At 42.7% G+C, this 18,388-nt stretch overlaps 2 protein-coding genes across 7 annotated transcripts in view; one reads left to right on the plus strand and one right to left on the minus strand.

Moving 5' to 3' along the window:
- The window catches only part of MATCAP2 (microtubule associated tyrosine carboxypeptidase 2), a 28,274-nt gene extending 23,768 nt beyond the window's left edge, over nucleotides 1–4,506 (minus strand). The window contains exon 1 of the mRNA XM_074540460.1: nucleotides 4,236–4,506. Coding sequence (XP_074396561.1) covers nucleotides 4,236–4,260 — 25 coding nt within the window. The 5' untranslated portion in view covers nucleotides 4,261–4,506. The remainder of the gene's footprint in view (nucleotides 1–4,235) is intronic.
- Nucleotides 4,507–4,541: 35 nt separating this feature from the next.
- Nucleotides 4,542–18,388, plus strand: part of ANLN (anillin, actin binding protein) — a 38,299-nt gene continuing 24,452 nt past the window's right edge. For 2 of the 6 annotated variants that reach the window (XM_074540437.1, XM_074540444.1), the window contains exon 1: nucleotides 16,893–17,052. In XM_074540437.1, the coding sequence (XP_074396538.1) occupies nucleotides 17,035–17,052 (18 nt within the window). In that variant the 5' untranslated portion in view covers nucleotides 16,893–17,034. Of the gene's footprint in view, nucleotides 4,779–14,991; nucleotides 15,110–16,892; nucleotides 17,053–18,388 lie in introns of those variants that run through there. The other 4 variants (XM_074540438.1, XM_074540433.1, XM_074540436.1 and 1 more) reach the window with 4 other exon arrangements.

The raw sequence follows: 18,388 nt of genomic DNA on the forward strand, positions 1-18,388 counted from the left end.
TGATAGCAAAGCAGTTTTCACAGAAGTCATTTAACTGCTATTCTAGAATTTTCTATAGGTCTTCTGAACATCATTACCAAATAAATGAGAAAAAAAAATTTGAGACTATGTCAAAATCATATTGCAAAGCACCAAATTTAAAATTCTTTCTCTTAGAAAATTCTCTTAGTACATTTGTTTAAGCTATAACGTATTTTAAACTCACATCTGTAAATCCGACGGCATCAACCAAATTAAGAATATACTGTCCTCTAGGAAACTCGACTTACTACATCCAAGGATTTCCAATGATTAGCAATGTCTGGTGATTGAAAAAGAGGTCTAGTATTCTGAATATAAAACAAATTCATTGCACAAAAATTCACTGCCTCTGGAAAACCTGCTTGAGTATTACAAAAAGTACTGAGATACTGTGCTGCTATAAAGTAACCAGTTGAGGTGGATTATCAACCCAGATTAATTGCATGGATTGCTTAGCAGTGATTCCCAGCTTTTAAATTCTGGATACCATTGGACAGATTATTTCTAAAAGATATGAAAAAGGGAAATTGAAAACCACAATGCTACCCTGCATACCAGAATACAGATATCACACTACAGATCCCATAGGTTTTATCTTTTGTATTTCATCTACATGTGCTACATGTGTTCTGAGAAGTACAAATCTGAATTTCCTGACTTGACTTACTTTTGTTTTTCCAGTAGAAAACTGTCAAAGAACATATGCCCTGGGCTCTAGTTACCTTGGAGAATCTCCCTCATGTAATTTATGTACCAGGATTCTTTTCATGTTCTCACTTCCTAACATTCAGTAGTCACAAAGGCACAAGCCTTTCAGCAATCAAAAAAACACCCCAAAACCCACAGCAAAACTAATACAGTCTCTTCCTAAAAAATTCTCTCCATCCTGTTTACTTCCATTTATTTCTATCTTGTTCCTTTCTGCAACAACACTAATAATAAAAACATGGTCCTAGAGACACAGGTGAAATATTACATGCAACAATCTGCCTCATTGGGAGTGCAATGTGATGGCAAGGGATGAGCAAAGAGGGGACAGAAGGGCTACCTGTCCCTGTTTTGTCATAATTAGGGTACCAAAAAACAGAAAACCTTCCTGTTAATGGCAACTTGGTCTGTCTTGGGCTTAAAGAGTAGATCTCTACCACTCTTGAGTGCAATGGTGTTCAATGTCTGCAGTCCCATAAGCTGGGCTATCAGGGCAGCCAGCCAGCCAAAGGCAACCACCCCTGTGAGTCTCAAGAATCTCACAAGAGAGCAGGTTGTGCCCTAGCCAAAATCCCATCATTGTCAAGAGATCAGTTGGAACTGGCAGTACTGGACTTACTCCATCCTGCAGACACAAGTGCACTACGTGTCACAGAACAATTCAAATTACCACAGGCTTCATTTTGCAGAAAGAGGAGTTTTATCTGTAACTTCCATTTATACACAGGTAGCCATTCCAGTGGCACAGCAGTACAGGAAAAGGGGTGGAGCCCATGAGTGCTAACAGAGAATATGTGGGAACCACAAATTTCACGACAATTCTGCACTTATGAAACACATTCTATGTATAAATTGTATCCCAGTCACTAGCCTGGAGCCTTGCATCACTGCAGACACTGCCTAATCTTGTCAGAGGTTATTTGTTAGAATGAAATGTCAGATTTTTATGCTATATTTAGGAGCCAGGTCATATTATTGGTCTCTGTCCTTTAGAAACTGATGGATTGAGCTAATAAGTCAATAATATGCATAGTAAAATCCCAGTGTAAGCATTTTTCTAGCCTTTGGAGTGTGTTGTATAAATAATACCTTCCTCTAGACTACAGGGCAACTACTATCCAAGCAGCTTCTTAAATACCTGTTCCATAGGTGGAATGAGGTTAATGACAGGTATTTGTGGCACGGATATCTCTGTCTGGCCAGCCTGGCTCTAAAATAGTAGAGAGCTCCTGCAGTTTTCGAGCTGCTGTCACTCAGGTTATATACGCACAGTGAGCAAATCCTGTCCAAACTGCACTAAGGTGCTTAGCAAACATGTTCATGGAGAACTTCCTCCTATCCTTGGGATGTAATGGTCTGAGCCACTACTTCTGTTTTTAAGATTACCATTACCATGTTAGAATATGGCTGAGTTTCTTTTTGCTCAAAATCAGAAATCATTTCAAGGCTGACTTGAATTTTTAAATTTATAGGAATGCAAACAATGTATGTGATCTATTTACAAGCAATAGTTAAGTTTGAAACTGTGAGATGAGAAGGAACCACACAGATGTGACAAGTAAGATTCTTCCTTTGACACTGTGCAAAGGTACATTACATTACAAAGAAATGTTTATCTCCAATATTCAGAAAATTTGAATAGATTCACAACACCCTGTGGTTTATGGGCTCTATACTGTATGGTTTGTCTGTGCAGAGGGTTATAGAAAGAATATTCAGAAAAAAAGCAGGCAACATAAAGTGTTGTATATGAACCTATAATGTTCCACTGCCTCTCAAACACTACAGGCTTGTATTTGTGGCATAACTGAATCTCCCCACAATCCTATACTCTATTTCCTCACCACTGGAAACCCTTTTAAGGTTTAAAAACACTCCAGTTTTCAACAGAAGCTGTCAGGCAACTTGAACTAGAATGCACTAGAAGCTCCGTCTATGATTGAACATGGATTAACAGCAGAATTAGCCGATAGTTTCTGTAAAAACACTGACATTGAGTTACTTTCTATTTTCACAAGCATCTTAGTTATTAACTAGAGTCTGTATGATATTGGGAACTTTTACATTTAACCTAAGACTCTTTTTCTTTCCCTCACCCAAAAATATCCACCTATTTACTTTTCTCCTGTAAAGGTGTTATCTGTCATCCAGCTTTTAATTCTTAGCTTCAAAACCAAGGGCAGGTTTCAGCTAGCAGCTAACTTGTATATCTGATTAATTAGCTGTCAGTGTTCATAAGTAACTATGCATTTTTAGGGATGACTGGCAGTTTGGATTTTCTTCTTTAAAATGACAATGCTATTTGAGATGTACTCTTTCTACCCCCCCCAAAAAAAAAAAAGACTCACTTGCATGCAGTTTCCTGCACGTTTACTTCAATACTGAAATACAATATTATGTAACTGACTCCAAATTTGGGCCCTTCAAATTAAATTACATGGGCACAGTAATAATCAATAAAAGGGAAGACTTGGCTCTAATGAAATCAAACAACAAACTCCTACTGATGTAATAAACTCAGGATTATAATCACAGAACACTGATTTCATCCTGTGCAGAAAGACCTGCACAGGGTGAAACTCTCATCCAAGCAGGTCTCTGGCTTCTCCTGCAATACAGGTGCAGTCAGGAATATTTGATGGAAGGATATGGACTAAAAATAACTACTGTTCACAAAATCTCATCCTTTCAGATTGCAGTGGCTATTGCGTATCTCCAGGGTTGCTCTGATCGATCCCATGGAACTTTATTTCTGTTCCCATTATCAGGAGTAACACTCTAGTCATATCCATGCACAGATGGAACAGCATATCAATTATGCAGAGAAAGAGTAGCTGTGAGAGATCTTAGTTGTGATTGCAAGGGTATTGAATGAGGGCAGACCAAGACACCTCCAGCAGATTTCTTGTAGATAGATTTCCCTGTGGAAAAGTAACATTGGCTTGAGCCAGCTGAAGAAATGACACAAGAAAGGATGTCAAATTTAAACAAGGAAAACATCTGTTTTCAAGCAGCAACTGTATGTACACAGCACAAGAAGCCAGTTTTGTGTGGCACCACGTACCTGTCTACATTATCGTTATACAGTCACAACAGAGGTTTGCATACACACATCCTATAAGGATTTGTTAACTTCTCTGAGAACACAGCAAAGGGCAGAGCCAAAACGCGTAAGCACCAGATATAACCAGCAGTTTTAGTGGCATTCTCCCTTGCATAGTCTGTCCCTCGCTCCAGCGGAGCGGGTGTCACCCCCGCACTCCTCGGCATCGCAGGGCAGGGCCCGCGAGTGACACCCTCACTCCCATCCACCGGGGGGCTGCTGCTGCTGGAGCCAGGCAGGTGTGGAGCCCTTTCCCGTCCCCAGGGAACAGCCCACCGGCACCCGCGGCGCCGCCCGGGCGATGCATGCTCGCTGGGCGGGGAAGCGCTGGCGGCCGGCCGGCTGCCCCGGGCGCGGCGGGGACCGCGCCGCTCCCGCTCCCGCTCCTGCTCCCGCTGCTCACCGGTGACACAGATGGACTCCAGCATGGTGCTCCGCCGGGCAGCGCCGCCGCTCTGCCCCACCGGCTGCCCCCCGCGCGGCGGGCTCCCGGCTCCCAGGCGGGGAGCCCAGAGGGGAGGCGGCGGGGAGGCAGCGCCCGGCGCCGCGGGATGCGTCCGCCTCGCCGCCTCGGCGGATCCGGGGAGCGCGGCTGGCCCCGGGCCGGCAGGCGGGAGCCGCGCCGGCAGAGCCCCCGCCCGCCCGACTCTGCGGACTACAAGTCCCGGCGGGCTCCGCGAGGCCCGAGCGCTGGAGGGGGGCCGGGCGCAGACGCGCTGCACTCTGGGATCTGTAGTGCAGCTGTCGGTGTCCCGGCGTGCCACCCCGCCGACGCCCCCCGGGAACACCAGCGCTCTGTATCCCACCGGCACGGCTGGTCCCAGGTGTCAGCAGCATAGGCGAGGCTTCAGTGCCATCCTCTGCAGGAATCTAGCGAGCATCACTCACGCACAGACCAGGGCTGCAGTCCTCTGATAATCATCAGCTACCATCATCGCTGCAATTGGTAATAGTTGGTGTGATTGGTAATTATCTGCTGGATCTGTGGCAGGCAGGGGAAGGACTGCATGGGACAAGGGTGCTTAGCAGGACATGTGCCACCCTGGGAGACGGGTCTTGTGCTTGGGAATGTCCCATGTAACAAGAAGGGAGGGATTGCATCAGGGCAACGGTTTAGGGCTGTAACTGATGGTTATCATACACTGATAAGTAGTAAATAGAATTTAAAGTAGAAGACAGACTTTATATTACACCCTCCTGTCACCTTACTTGTTGTGCAATCTGTTGCTTTGCTTGTGAAACCTTTCACTCCTTGAAATACAATCTGCACGTTTTAAAAATGAACATCAAATAGGAACAAGTTATTTTATCTTAGCAATCGTGGTTGTGTAACCCATTAATGTAGGCATGGTGTAGGAAGATTCTGTACTTTTCATGCAGGCTTAAGGTGACTACTGAAGTCAGATTACACATCAATACATTTCACTGTGTTAATAATGCCTTTACTTTTCTTAAATGGTCAACATTTATTGGAGAGAGCAATTTAATTGAAAGTGACTTACCAGCACAATAGTACTTAACACAGATTAGGGGAGTGATCTCCCAAGGAGAAGAGAGCTGGGAAGTTGTGTGGTGCTTTAGCTGAGTATCTTAAATATTTGCCATCTCATCAATAAATTCGTACCTGCAATGTGCTCTACACAGAGATTCCCTCCATACAGCACTGTCCAGTAACACCTGGCTGTATCATCAGGTAGCAGTGGAGGAAATTCTACAGATCACAGCTTGTTGATACTTCAGAGATACCCCTTCTGCCTCCTATCTGGAAACATTTCAGAGATTTGTGAATCCTTCGTAGACAGACATGCATACTTGCAAGTATGCAATCCCGAGACTGAGTAAACACTGCTCAGATAGCTCTGTCCACTTTCATGTCAATCTTCACAGGCAATTATTAAAAAAAAAAAAAAACAAAAATAAGGGTTTAAAGCAAATATTTTCATTTTATTTTTTATTGCCTCACACACAGTCAAACCCAGGTACTCTTAAGACCAGCTATGAAAAGACTGAGGTGTCATTTTTCTCAGTTGGCTAATGAGGAGCCAGTGCTGAAACACACTTCTACCAGCTGACAAATTTGATGTCTCTTTTAACTTAAATTCTTTGAAGATCCAAAAACATATATGCTCTGTCAACATGTCCAAGTTTCACCTAAAATACCCTCTAAACTATTTTGCTGACAATATCGCATCTGGAACTTGCAGGCTTGTCTCCAAATCTCAAATTGCAGGAACTGAATAAACACTTTTAAATTTAGAGAGACAAAGCTATCCCTAATGGGTTAGAATTTGCTTGTGATACATGGCAATTACAGGAAAAAAAAAACCCCAAAAACCAGTGAATCTGTTCAAGCACTACAAATAATTAGCACAGCTGATGAAGAAATGATAGACAACTTCTAAAATATAATGTCAATGTACCATTTTAATGAAACTTCCCAGCAGTTTAGCTGCATAGACCCTAATTCTCCTTCTAGAGGTGCTATTTTATATATACTTGGATGCCATAGCAATGAAATTAGTAACTAACTGGCTATCATTGTGTATTTTACACATCTACCTCCTCTCCTTGCTCCTTTCAGTGGATGCCTTCTCTCCAGCTCTCTCATCTCCTGCCTGCTTCTCCCTGGTGTCCTTTTTCCATGACTGTTTGGGTAGTCAGTCACCCCTGAATCTGCTGCCTCCACTTTGTTTTTTTCTCCTTTCCCATTAGCCTTTTCCTTTGCAGGATGGCGTGAAGGTTTTTTTAGGTCATACTAGCTCCTGGCTGTAGCAAGAGGATGCCAAAAGCAATAGCAGCAGAAGGCACAGAGGAGGGATGCTAAAGGGCCACCTGTCCCAGCTTTCTGCTTCATCTACGAGCAAGCTTTGTCACATTTGCTGATGAAAAGCATAACATGGAAAGGTCAGCTGAAAAAAACATTACTGAATACCTCATGACAAAAATGCTGCACACACACATATATAATTATATAATTTTATATATATATATATACATATATATGTATAATGTACCTCTAGCAGTTCTGACCTTAAAGACATCTTATCTTGCAAGTCTGTCTGAAAAGACAGCAGGGAAAAAGACAAGCTATTCTGTCATGAAAAAATTTCTGGAGGCTATCAATGCAGCTGGCACTTGTAGCAAGATGAGGGAACATAGGGACAAATTGTGATGTTTAGATGAGCCACACTTTGGAATACAGCTTAAATGACACAGTTCCACAGTCCAAATGGATCTATACCCATTGTTACGAGCCAGAATTAAAGGGGACATGCATCTTGTATTTCAGCTTTAACGGAACATTACTTCCAGATAATTTCGGATTTACGTGGTCATGTCTTCAGAGGTTATGTCATAGTCACTTGATCAAAGACACTGCAATGTCTTGCACACAAAGGCGTATCTTTATAGGAATATTAGCATCAACAAGCTCTGCAATGTGTACAGTTTGGAAGAGCAGTGACACACATTTTATTGATCTCTGTATCTGTCAGAAGCTAACACTGCAAAATTCCAACACATACACACATATAAAAATGCACATACATATAGATGCATATAAAAATATATATGTGTATATTTGCATTTAGATTTTTTATATATATATATACGTACACATGCTTGTTTTAACATCGGTTTTATTTGGTTCCTCCCTCATATTCACACCATCTTTCCACCACTTCGCTATGACAACAAAGAATCACTGATGAACTATGAAAGCTGAGAACGAGAGTCCTTAACTAACTCTGCCTAATTTGGCACAGCTTGAGGCCCTTCAGAGTGGGAAGGTCAGCCTTCCCTCCCCACTCAATGACTTAGCTGGCTGAGTATCTCCTGACCAAACAATTTCACTGACCAAGTGACTCCAACTGACTGTCCTTCCAGACATATTCTTTCTAGAAGCTCCTTCAGAAGTGTCTGACATTGCCTTCTGATTCCAGCTGGGTCCTACACTCCTGGTACACAGCAAATGCAGCACATGCTTGTGGGAGCTGCTTACTCACAGACTTATTCAATGGGAGTGCTATTTTAAGATGCACAACTTGATACAGCTCCAGTATTCAGATTGATTTATCCACTGAATTTGTTCACACTTTATGCTAAGGAAGCTCAAAACCCTACACTCAATGCAAGAAGGGCAAACAAAACATAGGCAAATCTTGCAGTAAAGTACAGAGAAGTGAAAGCAATGTAAGATCCCTGTGATGTGAACCTATGAGTGCACCTGACTGTTGTCTGCTATCACATGAGGAAAGAAATCTGAGATGTCTATTGTACACTCACAAATGCACTTATACCTACTAATGAAAGAGGCTGCTTTCCTATGGCAGAGAAATGGCTTATAAAAATATAACAGTCACAGTAAAGCATTCAACTCCTTCAGTATGGACTGATGGACCAACTCACCCCTCTTGACCTTTCCTCCTCTAACCGTCTGTCCGCTTGTGCAGCAATGCCTTGTCGCTGCAGGGGTCCCTCTCAGAAAGGCAGGGTGCTGCCTTTGGCAGGGGCACGCAGGGCTGGCAGGCAGCACTGGCAGGCAGCCGAGCACAAGCTGCCTGCTGAACTGCAAACACCAGCAGATGAATCACAGGTGACCTGCTGTGGCAACACAAATAACAGGTCAGGCAGCACAAGACAATCTGCCCAGTGCTGGTTCTGGCTGGGCTAGAGTTAATTTTCTTTGCAGTGGCTGGTGTGGGGCTGTGTTTTGGATTTGTGCTGAACACATGGTTGATAATATAGAGAGGTTTTGTTATTGCTGAGCTGAGCTCACACAGCCGAGACCTTTTCTGCTTTTCCTACTGCCATGCTGGCCAGGAAATGCATGGGAGATTGGGAGGAGATGGAACCAGGACTGGTGACCCAAACTGACCAAAGGGACATTCCAGACCATGTGACATCATACTCAATATATAAACTGGAGGGAAGAAGGAGGAAGAGGGGGATGTTTGGAGTGATAGTATTTGTCTGTTCAAGTCACTGCTATGTGTGGTGGGCCCCTCCTCTCTTGGAAATGGCTGGACACCTGCCTGCCCATGGGAAGCACTGAATTAATCCCTTGTTTTGATTTGCTTGTGTGTGCAGCTTTTGATTTTTCTATCAAGCTGCCTTTATCTCAACCCACAAGTTTTTCTAGCTTTTACACTTCCCATTTTCTCCCTGATCCCACTAGTGGAGGAGTGAGTGACCAGCTGCATGGGGCTTGGCTGCTGACTGGGATTAAACCAGAGGCCACAAAAAGTAACAATCTATTACACATTTGTACTTTGTGCCTTTTGAAGTTGGTCAACTCTTTTGTGGTGCTGGGATAATTTCAGTTGAAAAGCAAAGTTTTCCTAGTAGTGCATCATTGTTTTTGGCTTCTCAGGTGAGCAATTCACGTATTTCTTAACCAACCTGAAAAAAACACCATGCTCCTCTCTCTATTGCCATTCACTTTCTTATCTTTTCCTCTTCCACTTTGTTTATTTGATCCCCTATTTTTTGCTAGTCCAAGCTATACAACAGACTTATAAAACGAGAAGGGGATATCCAACAAACACAAAACACCTCCTTAGCAGATTTTTACAAGAAACAAACTTACTATTTGTGCAGTAGTAAGTGTGAGTACATGGAGTTTTGGAGGCATCTCTCACATGCTGGGCCCAGCACCCTCCTGCAGCAGGAGCTCCAGTGCTGGGAGCAGGGGACCCTTCCAGCTAACATTAGGGGGCAGTGATGCAATAGCTGTGGAAAGAGTGATGAGTTACTTCTTCGTCAAAGCATTTCATTTAATGGGACATCCAGATTCTCATAGTTAGGACAGGATTTGTAAAGCAGAAGGGACTTCCCCTGGCCTGGAAAAGGTGGTCTTCTGGTAAAACCTGTTTTCAAGGAGAAACACTGACTCAGTGAGGGGCAGAACCCAAGGTATAAACTCATTCTCTTTTTCCAAGTACGTGCCTGGCACTGCTATTGAGCTTTACTTTGCAGATTCCCACATAGTTTATGAGGTTAAATGGGGCTATAAAACAGCTGAGGCTATTTTATTTATTCTGTGAATAATAACACCTTCCAAGTGATATCAGTGACAAATTCAGCCAATGGAAAGTGTTCAGTAGTGTTGGGGAAAAGAGTAAACCAAACCAGAGGTATTTTCAGACTTCATTCGCCTCCTCCTCACTGTTTTTGGAGATTCCCTGGCTACCTCCGCATCATGGTGTTAGTAGAGTCCCAGAGTTGGAGCTGCAGCATCTCTGAGATGGGGACAGAGCAGGGCAAACACTGTCTTACCTTGTTACAGAACTGCCAAGTTCAAAAGAGATTTTTTGATTGGACATATAAGAAAATAAGGTGCCCATACCAACCTGCTTGCAAACAGCTGTTAGGGAGCAACAGCCACCTTCATGGGCCAAGATCTGCACCATCTCCATGTGGGCTCTGACTTGAGGCAGCCAAAGGCCCTGGAGATGCAGAGAGACACATTCAGAGTGCACACAAATCTCACCACCATTGGAAGAATTAAGGAAGAATTATTTTAAATAACTTCTTGGCAATTTCCAATCCCTTTGCCTTCTTTCATGCTTTATTGTAAGGTGAAGCAACTCTTTGTCATATCACACCCAGGCATTTAGTAACACTATGTTTGTACTATAGGCTACTAATTTACTTTTACTCCATCAGTTGTTTCATTCCTTCTCATTAATGAAAAGATGTGATCTTATTTTTAAATTCCTTTAGTTAGTCTATTTTCTGTGTCATATTAGTTTGTTAACCAGAAACAGACTGAAATATTAAGGATATTTACTTATCTCTAACATATCCTCAGTGCAATTATATATGCAGTTTGTACTGAAGCTGAGATGACATAAGGGACCAGTGTCCCTCTTGGGTATGTGTGTAGAAAATAAAAATTTCAGTTATGTTTATTTAAATTTCAGTAGAATTTGTCCCTTAAGAAACATCTGTTTCTTATTTCAGACGTGCATTTTTTCCAAATGTTGAAAAAGGGCTTTCCAAAGACACTGAGCAGCCTAAAATCCTGTCTAAGTAGCACCCTCTAGTGTAAATATGCTACTTTTGCAGAAAGGATTTAATTATACTGTATAGTTGACTTTTTCTAAAGAGCTGATACATAAAGTGAAAAAAACTACTGTGAACTCATGTAAAACCCATTTTGTATCCTTATCATATCTTTTCCCTATTTAGCAAAGCATATAGACTACATTTAATTTGAAACACCTATTTTGGTTTTAAAACTTTCAGGTGATTTTGTAGGTAGCATTCTTGGCCTTCCTTATAAATAATTTATTTTATGTGTGTCCTGTAGTTTCATTTATTTATTTATTTATTTATTTATAATATGATGGCAAGAGGTCAGAAAATTATCACCTGTTCAGCCTCCCGAGTCTTTAAAAAAAAAGCTAGAGCTGATAGAACACTTTTTTTTTTGGTTAGTGAAAAATGGTTTCTCAACAAGAACGTCCTAATTTTTCCATTGTTCAGAAAATATTACAAAACCATAAAATGTAATTTGGCTGGTGAAATTGCTGATGTGATTATGTGATTACTCCAATGCACTATGTTCTAGACTTGCAAGCAAGTCTCAGATACTGAGAGTAACATCTTGGTCTTAATTAACATAGCAGCACTTAAGTACTCTCATGCCCTTTGCTTAATTTTAGAATTTTTATGTCCGCAAATGGTACATCTGTACCATATAGATAAAGAAAGAAAAGGGGGTATTTTACCTTGAGACACAAAAGAAAGAAGTCTAATTCTCCTTCTCCTCTGTAAATCAGTTAGGAGACCTAAATGAACAGCCCTGAGAAACTTTCTGTGATTTAGTGATACAAATGCAATATTATACTGACTGAAGACAATAAATCTTTTGAGACTGCATGAAACACAAATATTTCTTAACTCCTACAGCTTTGTAAAAAAAGCAGAGTTCAACCAGAGTTCTTTTTCTGAAACTGAGTTCACTTGACAACTGTCTTTTGCTGTTAATGAAATATGATTTTTATCTCATTCCTTATTTCACAACTTTTCCATTTTAATACATCTTCTTTCTTTTCCCATGTTTCTTTGTTATCCTCCCTTGTTGTCTGCCATTTTTCACGAATCTTATTTTAGTTCTTTCTCCCCATAATCATAGAATCGTTAAGGTTGAAAAAAGACCTCTAAGATCATCGAGTCCAGCCATTAACCTATAATGTTTTTGTTTTTCTCTCCAACTTTGATTTCTGTGAGATTTTTTTCCTTCAGTTGCTCCTCATAAGAGAGCTTCTGTACTATTTTCCCCCAGCAAGCATCCACTTTAAGGATTTTCCCCCCAACTACACTTGTCAAGGCAGAGTAATGAATGAATCCTTTTGGTAACAGAAAACAAGTAAAGGTCACACTGTAATGGCTATGGGGCCTTGCATTGTTTTAGTTTGGGTGATGTTGCTGCAGAGTAATAATTAGCATTGACTCCATGATTCTCAGCAGCTGATCAGTCACTTTATTATTCTGTACCTATTAAGAAACCCATTGCCCTTACAGACACTCAGGATACAGGTGGACCCAACTGGTCCTTCCATCCAAACACCATCACCATTGGCCAATTAAGAAACCACTCTTTGGTAAACAAATCTCCATAACACATTCCACGTGTTCAACAGCTGCAGCAAGTGAAGATAAGAATTGTTTCTCATTCTTTTCTCTGATCTTATCACAGCCTTCCCCAGGACAATGCCTGGGAAAGTTATGCATTGCTCTCTGTGGCCAGACAGCTGCTGCCACAGGGGGAGCTGGTTATGAATTTCCTATTCAGACTATCAGGAGAGAGACCTGTGCTCTGAGCATAGCTAATTTTAATCCGTGTCACACATTGGGTTAGTTATCACGAAACCTGTCTTGTTCCTGACATAAATATATTCCTTTACTGGATAATGTCAGTCTAAATTGCCTCTGTGATTATCATAGGAGCTGACAAAAGCAGTGTAATCACCTTTGGCTTGGCTTAGAGAACATATCCAAAATGCTGCCCATCAAAATGTTTTTGATTATGTAACGTTTGTAATAGAAAGTACAGATTAATCCAAACTGCAGCGTTTTTCCAGACTACAGATCTGCCCTTCTATTCACTCTTTGGAGGTGAATTGCCTTTTCCAGGCCAGCTCTCTGGCATACTAGGATATTCAAGAGGATTTGAGAGCACAATTTGCTCTTCATTTCAGAATCACTGAAAGGATGGATATTATATTCTTACTGCTCTTGTGTGCTGCAGGATTCCCTTATTACAGGGGTCCTGCTTGGGGGCCTGGGAAGAGGGGAATTTCCTACAGCATGACTTAACTTAGATATAGCCAAAACTCAGAGAGTCAGACATGGGCCATACATCCTCCAGGATCCAGGAGAGGCAAAAAGGAAGGTGGGCTAGGGGAAGGAGATGTCCTCAAGAAGCTCTGCAAGGGCTGTCACCTTGTCTCTTCCCCAAGGTTCTTCTTCCCTCTTTGTCTGAAGTTATGGGGAAGAATTAATTCTAATTGGAACCATAGCCCAGAAATTATGATGCACACCATCATGTGTTAGGCCACACATTTGCTTCTCCTCTCTGTGGATTCCCAAGCAATCCTACAACCAGGTGGGAAATGGCTTTCAGAATCATGACAGTTCTTCAGCTTATAAGTGGAAGAGTGGATTTTTTCCTGCCAAAAACACCTTTTGAAAGGAAATTTATACCACAAGGAACACTACACTACTATATTCTAATTACAGGCTATAAATTGAATGGGTTTGCAAGTGCTAGATGGGTGAACATCAACTTTGGAGTTATTAAACAACTAATAAAAGGAAATTACAAGATGGAAAGTAATAATTTTTCTCTAACTGACAGGATTTTTCTGTGCATCAAGGAAGCACTTTGCTCATCTTTCCTTTGGAATCAGCATTATGAACTCAGTTTCTCAGCAGAAAGAAAGTTTTAGGAAATATTCTCCGACAATTACAGAATGGAATGACACAGAGGACTACATGGGATCAGCATTTTCAATGTCAATATTTTACATTTCTGATTGTGTTGGTATTGTAAGGAAGCCAGAGATAAAAACACTTTGGCAAATTTTCTCCTTATTAGTTAAAAAACGCTCCACTCTTATTAAAGTGCTAGTGCAAACATTTATAACCTTCTGAAAATGCACCCCTGAAAACCGTCATTGCACTTTAAAACTTCCTGAAGGAAAACCTGGCAAATTAAAAATGTTCTTCAAGCCATGTTAAAAGAAAAATGACTGGCTCCAGTGTGTAAGTTCTCAACTCCCATGAAAACTGCAAGCCAGCAAAAACTGTTCCCCCAGTGCTTTGTATTGTGTTATTTACTGTTACAGAAAGAATTTCTTTTCATTAGCTTATGCCTGGCAAGAAGACATCTTAAACCACATCATGTGAGGGGAGGAGACAGTGAAGGGTGTGATTCATAATTTTTGAATGCAAAAATCTGGCATAAAATATAAAGCTGTTGAACAAGCAGAGCTGGCTCATTGTTCTGCTGGTTTCACATGGCATTCCTTTCTTTCCCTCTCTTTTTATTTGTGTCTTCACACTGTGAAAGATCAGTTGATTTTTCTTCCCATAAGTTGCTGTAGAAATAGTTTTACTTGTTTATTAAGAAAAATATAACTCCAACTGAAAATTCCATTGCTAAGAGTTGTACCCCCAGCACTCTGCAAACAACAGGCCTCATTTTTATATCACATTTCCTGAAAAGGATTGACTTTCTTTGGCTCCTTAAAGTGGTAAAAGGGAAAGATATATTTACTATCCACTGGTTCCTGGAAGCCAGACATAATTCCCTGACAAGATGAGAAACTAAGTATTCTATTTATTTCTAGCAGGACATTGATGAGTCTGGATAGAAATTATGAAGAAATTATTGGCTCTGTAGAGAACAAAAGGGAAGGACATTTGTCACATATATACTGCACTGATTTAAGCAGTTATACACTCCTAGGAATCTCCATTTCATTTTTCAGAGTACACTGCATAGAAATACATGTTACAAGAAATTTATTGCACAGATTAAGAATCATGATTTTCCTCTTTTTAATAGTAATAATTAGCATATGTCAGTGTTATTTACACATCCTTACGTACACTAACAGGGCAGTCACCCCTGTTCTGTCGGCCCCCAGGCTGAGCATCATGTGCTATGCTGTGTCATTTGAAACACACCAGCAATGGATGGAGCCACATTTGGAAATGGACCAAGGACAGATGGAGCTGCACCATATAAATCTCACAGACCCACAAGTAAGCAGAAAGCATGTTTAGATTGCAGTAATTCTGTATTATTTAAAGGCTTCAAGTTGTACATGACTTTTCTTCCTTTGGGGTGGCAGGAGAAAGAAAGGAATTAATGGAAATTCTCTCTATTTTCTGCCAATGACTTTGAGCTCCATATTGGCAATTTTGTCTTCTGGTGTTTTCCTGCATTCCCCACTGCTTCATTAAAGGAATTTTTCTGTTGTTTACCAGTGATAGCTAAACCTAGTTTCTCTTGAAGGAAATACAGCCTGTTCTTTCTTACCACTGAACAGGCTGGTTCATAGATTATGAATGAGTGACAAGTCCCTTCTGGCAAGTCCTAATTTTCTGCCTGGTGTATGAGCAAGTTCTGATGCTGGACCTGAGACTGCTCCAACCCATGTTTATCTGAGAACAGTGCAGGGATATTTGTCTGTCAGAGTGTCCAATCTCAACAATTTCTTCAGAAAAGTATTATTTGATGTTGTGTTTTCAGATTCTGCTGCACACTGATGCGACAGTGTTTGCAAATAAGACACTGGAAAGATTTTTTTTAATCAGGGACAATTAGAAGAGTGTTGGTTTGTTTAGCAAGGCAAAATAAAGGCTGAAAGAAGAAAAGTAAGTAAAAAGGCTGCATATAAATAATCGAAGAGGCAAGAAGCACAGCATTAGTGAAGGGCATTCATGCGAGGTAATGAACACTATTTGCATAGGAGCAGAAAGGTCTAAATGGGTGCCAGTATGTATGGACAGACTGGAAATTTGCCAAGACTTATTCATTTGGGCAGGCAAGCCTATAGCAGCCTCCCAATGGGAATGGAAGATATGGAAAAAAACAAACTGTATTTAAGATTATACTGAAAACAAGTATGTGAAGGATGTTTGGGGTGGTGCATGGATAGCAAGGAGTGAACCTCAGCAACCAGCGGGTCTCTGCTAATTGCACATTCACTGAGAAAGGTGTGCCAGTGAAACGGTGCAGGGGACAGCTGTAGGGAGGGGTGGGTGAAGTTTCATGAGACCCACAGGCCGTAGCATGAGGAGAAAGTCAAGAATCATGAAAAGGAACCACAAGTTTCACAGCTGCACTGGGTAAATATCCTCTGCATTTACTGAGTCACACAAAAATCATGTTTTGACATCTTCATGTCAATGCCAGGAGAAAAATTTATCTTCCAGTGAAAAGGTGTCAGGGCACGCTCCTACTGAACAGCTGCAGCAAGATGTGTGATAGACCATAACGGAGTTAAAGGAGGTAAAAGCCTCTTAATTCGAAGAGGGGCGGTCAGCGAGGAGGAGGGGGAAGGTGACAAGAGGACATAGTCTTTAAGCCCTGCCAAGGGAGCTTTAGGTTGGATATTAGGATGAATTTCTTCACAGAAGGAGTGATTAACCATTGGAATGTGCAGTCCGGGGAGGTGGCGGAGTCACCATCCCTGGAGGCGTTAAAGACTGGACATGGCACTCAGTGCCATGGCCTGGTTGGCAGTGTTGTGTTGCGCCATAGGTTGCGATTCCCTCATCTCAGAGGTATTTTCCTCACAAATTCTGTGACACGGCAGCCATGGCGGGATGGACTCCGGGCACACAATACAAGGAAGCGCTGAGCGGCAGAGAGAGGCACACGCAGAACCCATGAGCGGAGCAGCTCACGAACCGGGCCGTGACTACCGGCGGCAATACCGGCTCGCCCTCCCGTGCCGCCGCCATGCCCCTCAGTTCCCCGGGCGGGCACCGCGCAGCCGCCAGCAGCCGGATTGGGCGGCGCTCCTGTCAATCAGCGCCCGCGCGCGGGTGCCGCCCCCTCTTCCCGTGGTTCCTGCGCGCGGCGGGCGCTGAAATTCAAATCCCGGCAGCGGTTGGGGCGAGGTTCGGCCGCTCACGGGCGGCCTTGGCAGAGCGGATCTTGCGCGGGCACCGGCACAGCGATGGACCCGTTCACCGAGGTGAGGGCTCGGCCGGGCCCGGCATCCCCCAGGCCGTCAGCTGGGGAGGGGGCGAGTTGTCAGTGTCCGGGACCGCGGGGACACGGCGCAGGGAAGGGGCCGGTTGGGGTCCGAAGGGAGGCAGCTGCTCCTCGCGCCGCGCTCTCGGTTCGGGATAGTTGCTCCCGGCTGAGCCCTGTCAGCCACCCTCGTCCCCGCTCGGGGGGGGAAACCGGGCTAGCAGCGACCCTCTGTCTGCAGCGGGGAGACCCTCGCTGCCTCGCCCCTGGAGCCCCGCTCCTGCCGGTGCCTCCGCTCCTGGAGCCGCCCGGGCTGTGTCTGTGTCAGATCCCGCCAGGAGAGGACACAGCAGCGCTGATAGGCGCGAGGGTTTGCGGAGGAGAGGCCCTTCCCAAGCCGGGAGTTTGCCTTCCATGCGCGTCGGGCAGATAAGACTCCCAGCGGGGACGGAAGAGACCCGGCAGCAGACAGGAGCGCTGTTGACACTCTGTGCCTGCCATACTAAAGGTCCTAAATCATACATAAAGCATCATAAATCTATCCAAAGAGGAGACCATCTGATAAAAAATGCATGCTATTTGGCACAATTGCCACTTGTGATTGGTCACTTTCTTTGGCAGGAGCAGTTCCTCTTTTTTTTTTTTTTCTTAAAAAAGGGGCTGTTTGTTGTTAGAGTGAATTGGCCGTGTGCTTAAGTTTTACAGAAGCAAAATTACAGCAAAAAGAAGAATTTGCCACCTTGAATCTGTATGAAGGCTGAAAGTTTCTTAAAGATGCTATGCTGTACTCTTGATTTCATGTCAGAGGTGTAGTTTTAGAGCTCTCCTGTGGCTGCTTTGAGAAATGTCATAGTAAAAAGGGCCTTCAATCCACAGCCTGTGTAATTAAAACCTGAACTACCTGAAAAAAAATTCAAATCACATACACTGAGGAAATACTCTCTCCTCCCCTTGTAAACAATCTGTTTATCAAACTGACATTCCTTAGATAATTTGAGAGCCCAGAACAGGTGACTGCACAGATCTGATTTTTAAAAAATGAACATAAGGTGTTGATCTGAACAGATTTACTGAATGTGTTATGCCAAGGCAGGCCTACCCTATTTCCATGTAAAGCCTTGCTAAGTAAACATCTAAAACCTCCTTCCTTAATTGATAGTGAGTGACATGATCCAGCTTGTCTTAAATAAACTTCAGGTCCGGACTACTGAATCAAATTTAAAATGGTTTTGCATGCTGGGAGATATTCCAACCTGTACACGCCCTTCTTGTACATAGCTGTCTTTGAAAATGACCAACGGTGAGGCTACTCCCCAGAGTAAACTTCATTCAAGTGT

The sequence above is a fragment of the Zonotrichia albicollis genome, chromosome 1, assembly GCF_047830755.1.
Source record: "Zonotrichia albicollis isolate bZonAlb1 chromosome 1, bZonAlb1.hap1, whole genome shotgun sequence".
NCBI lineage: Eukaryota > Metazoa > Chordata > Aves > Passeriformes > Passerellidae > Zonotrichia > Zonotrichia albicollis.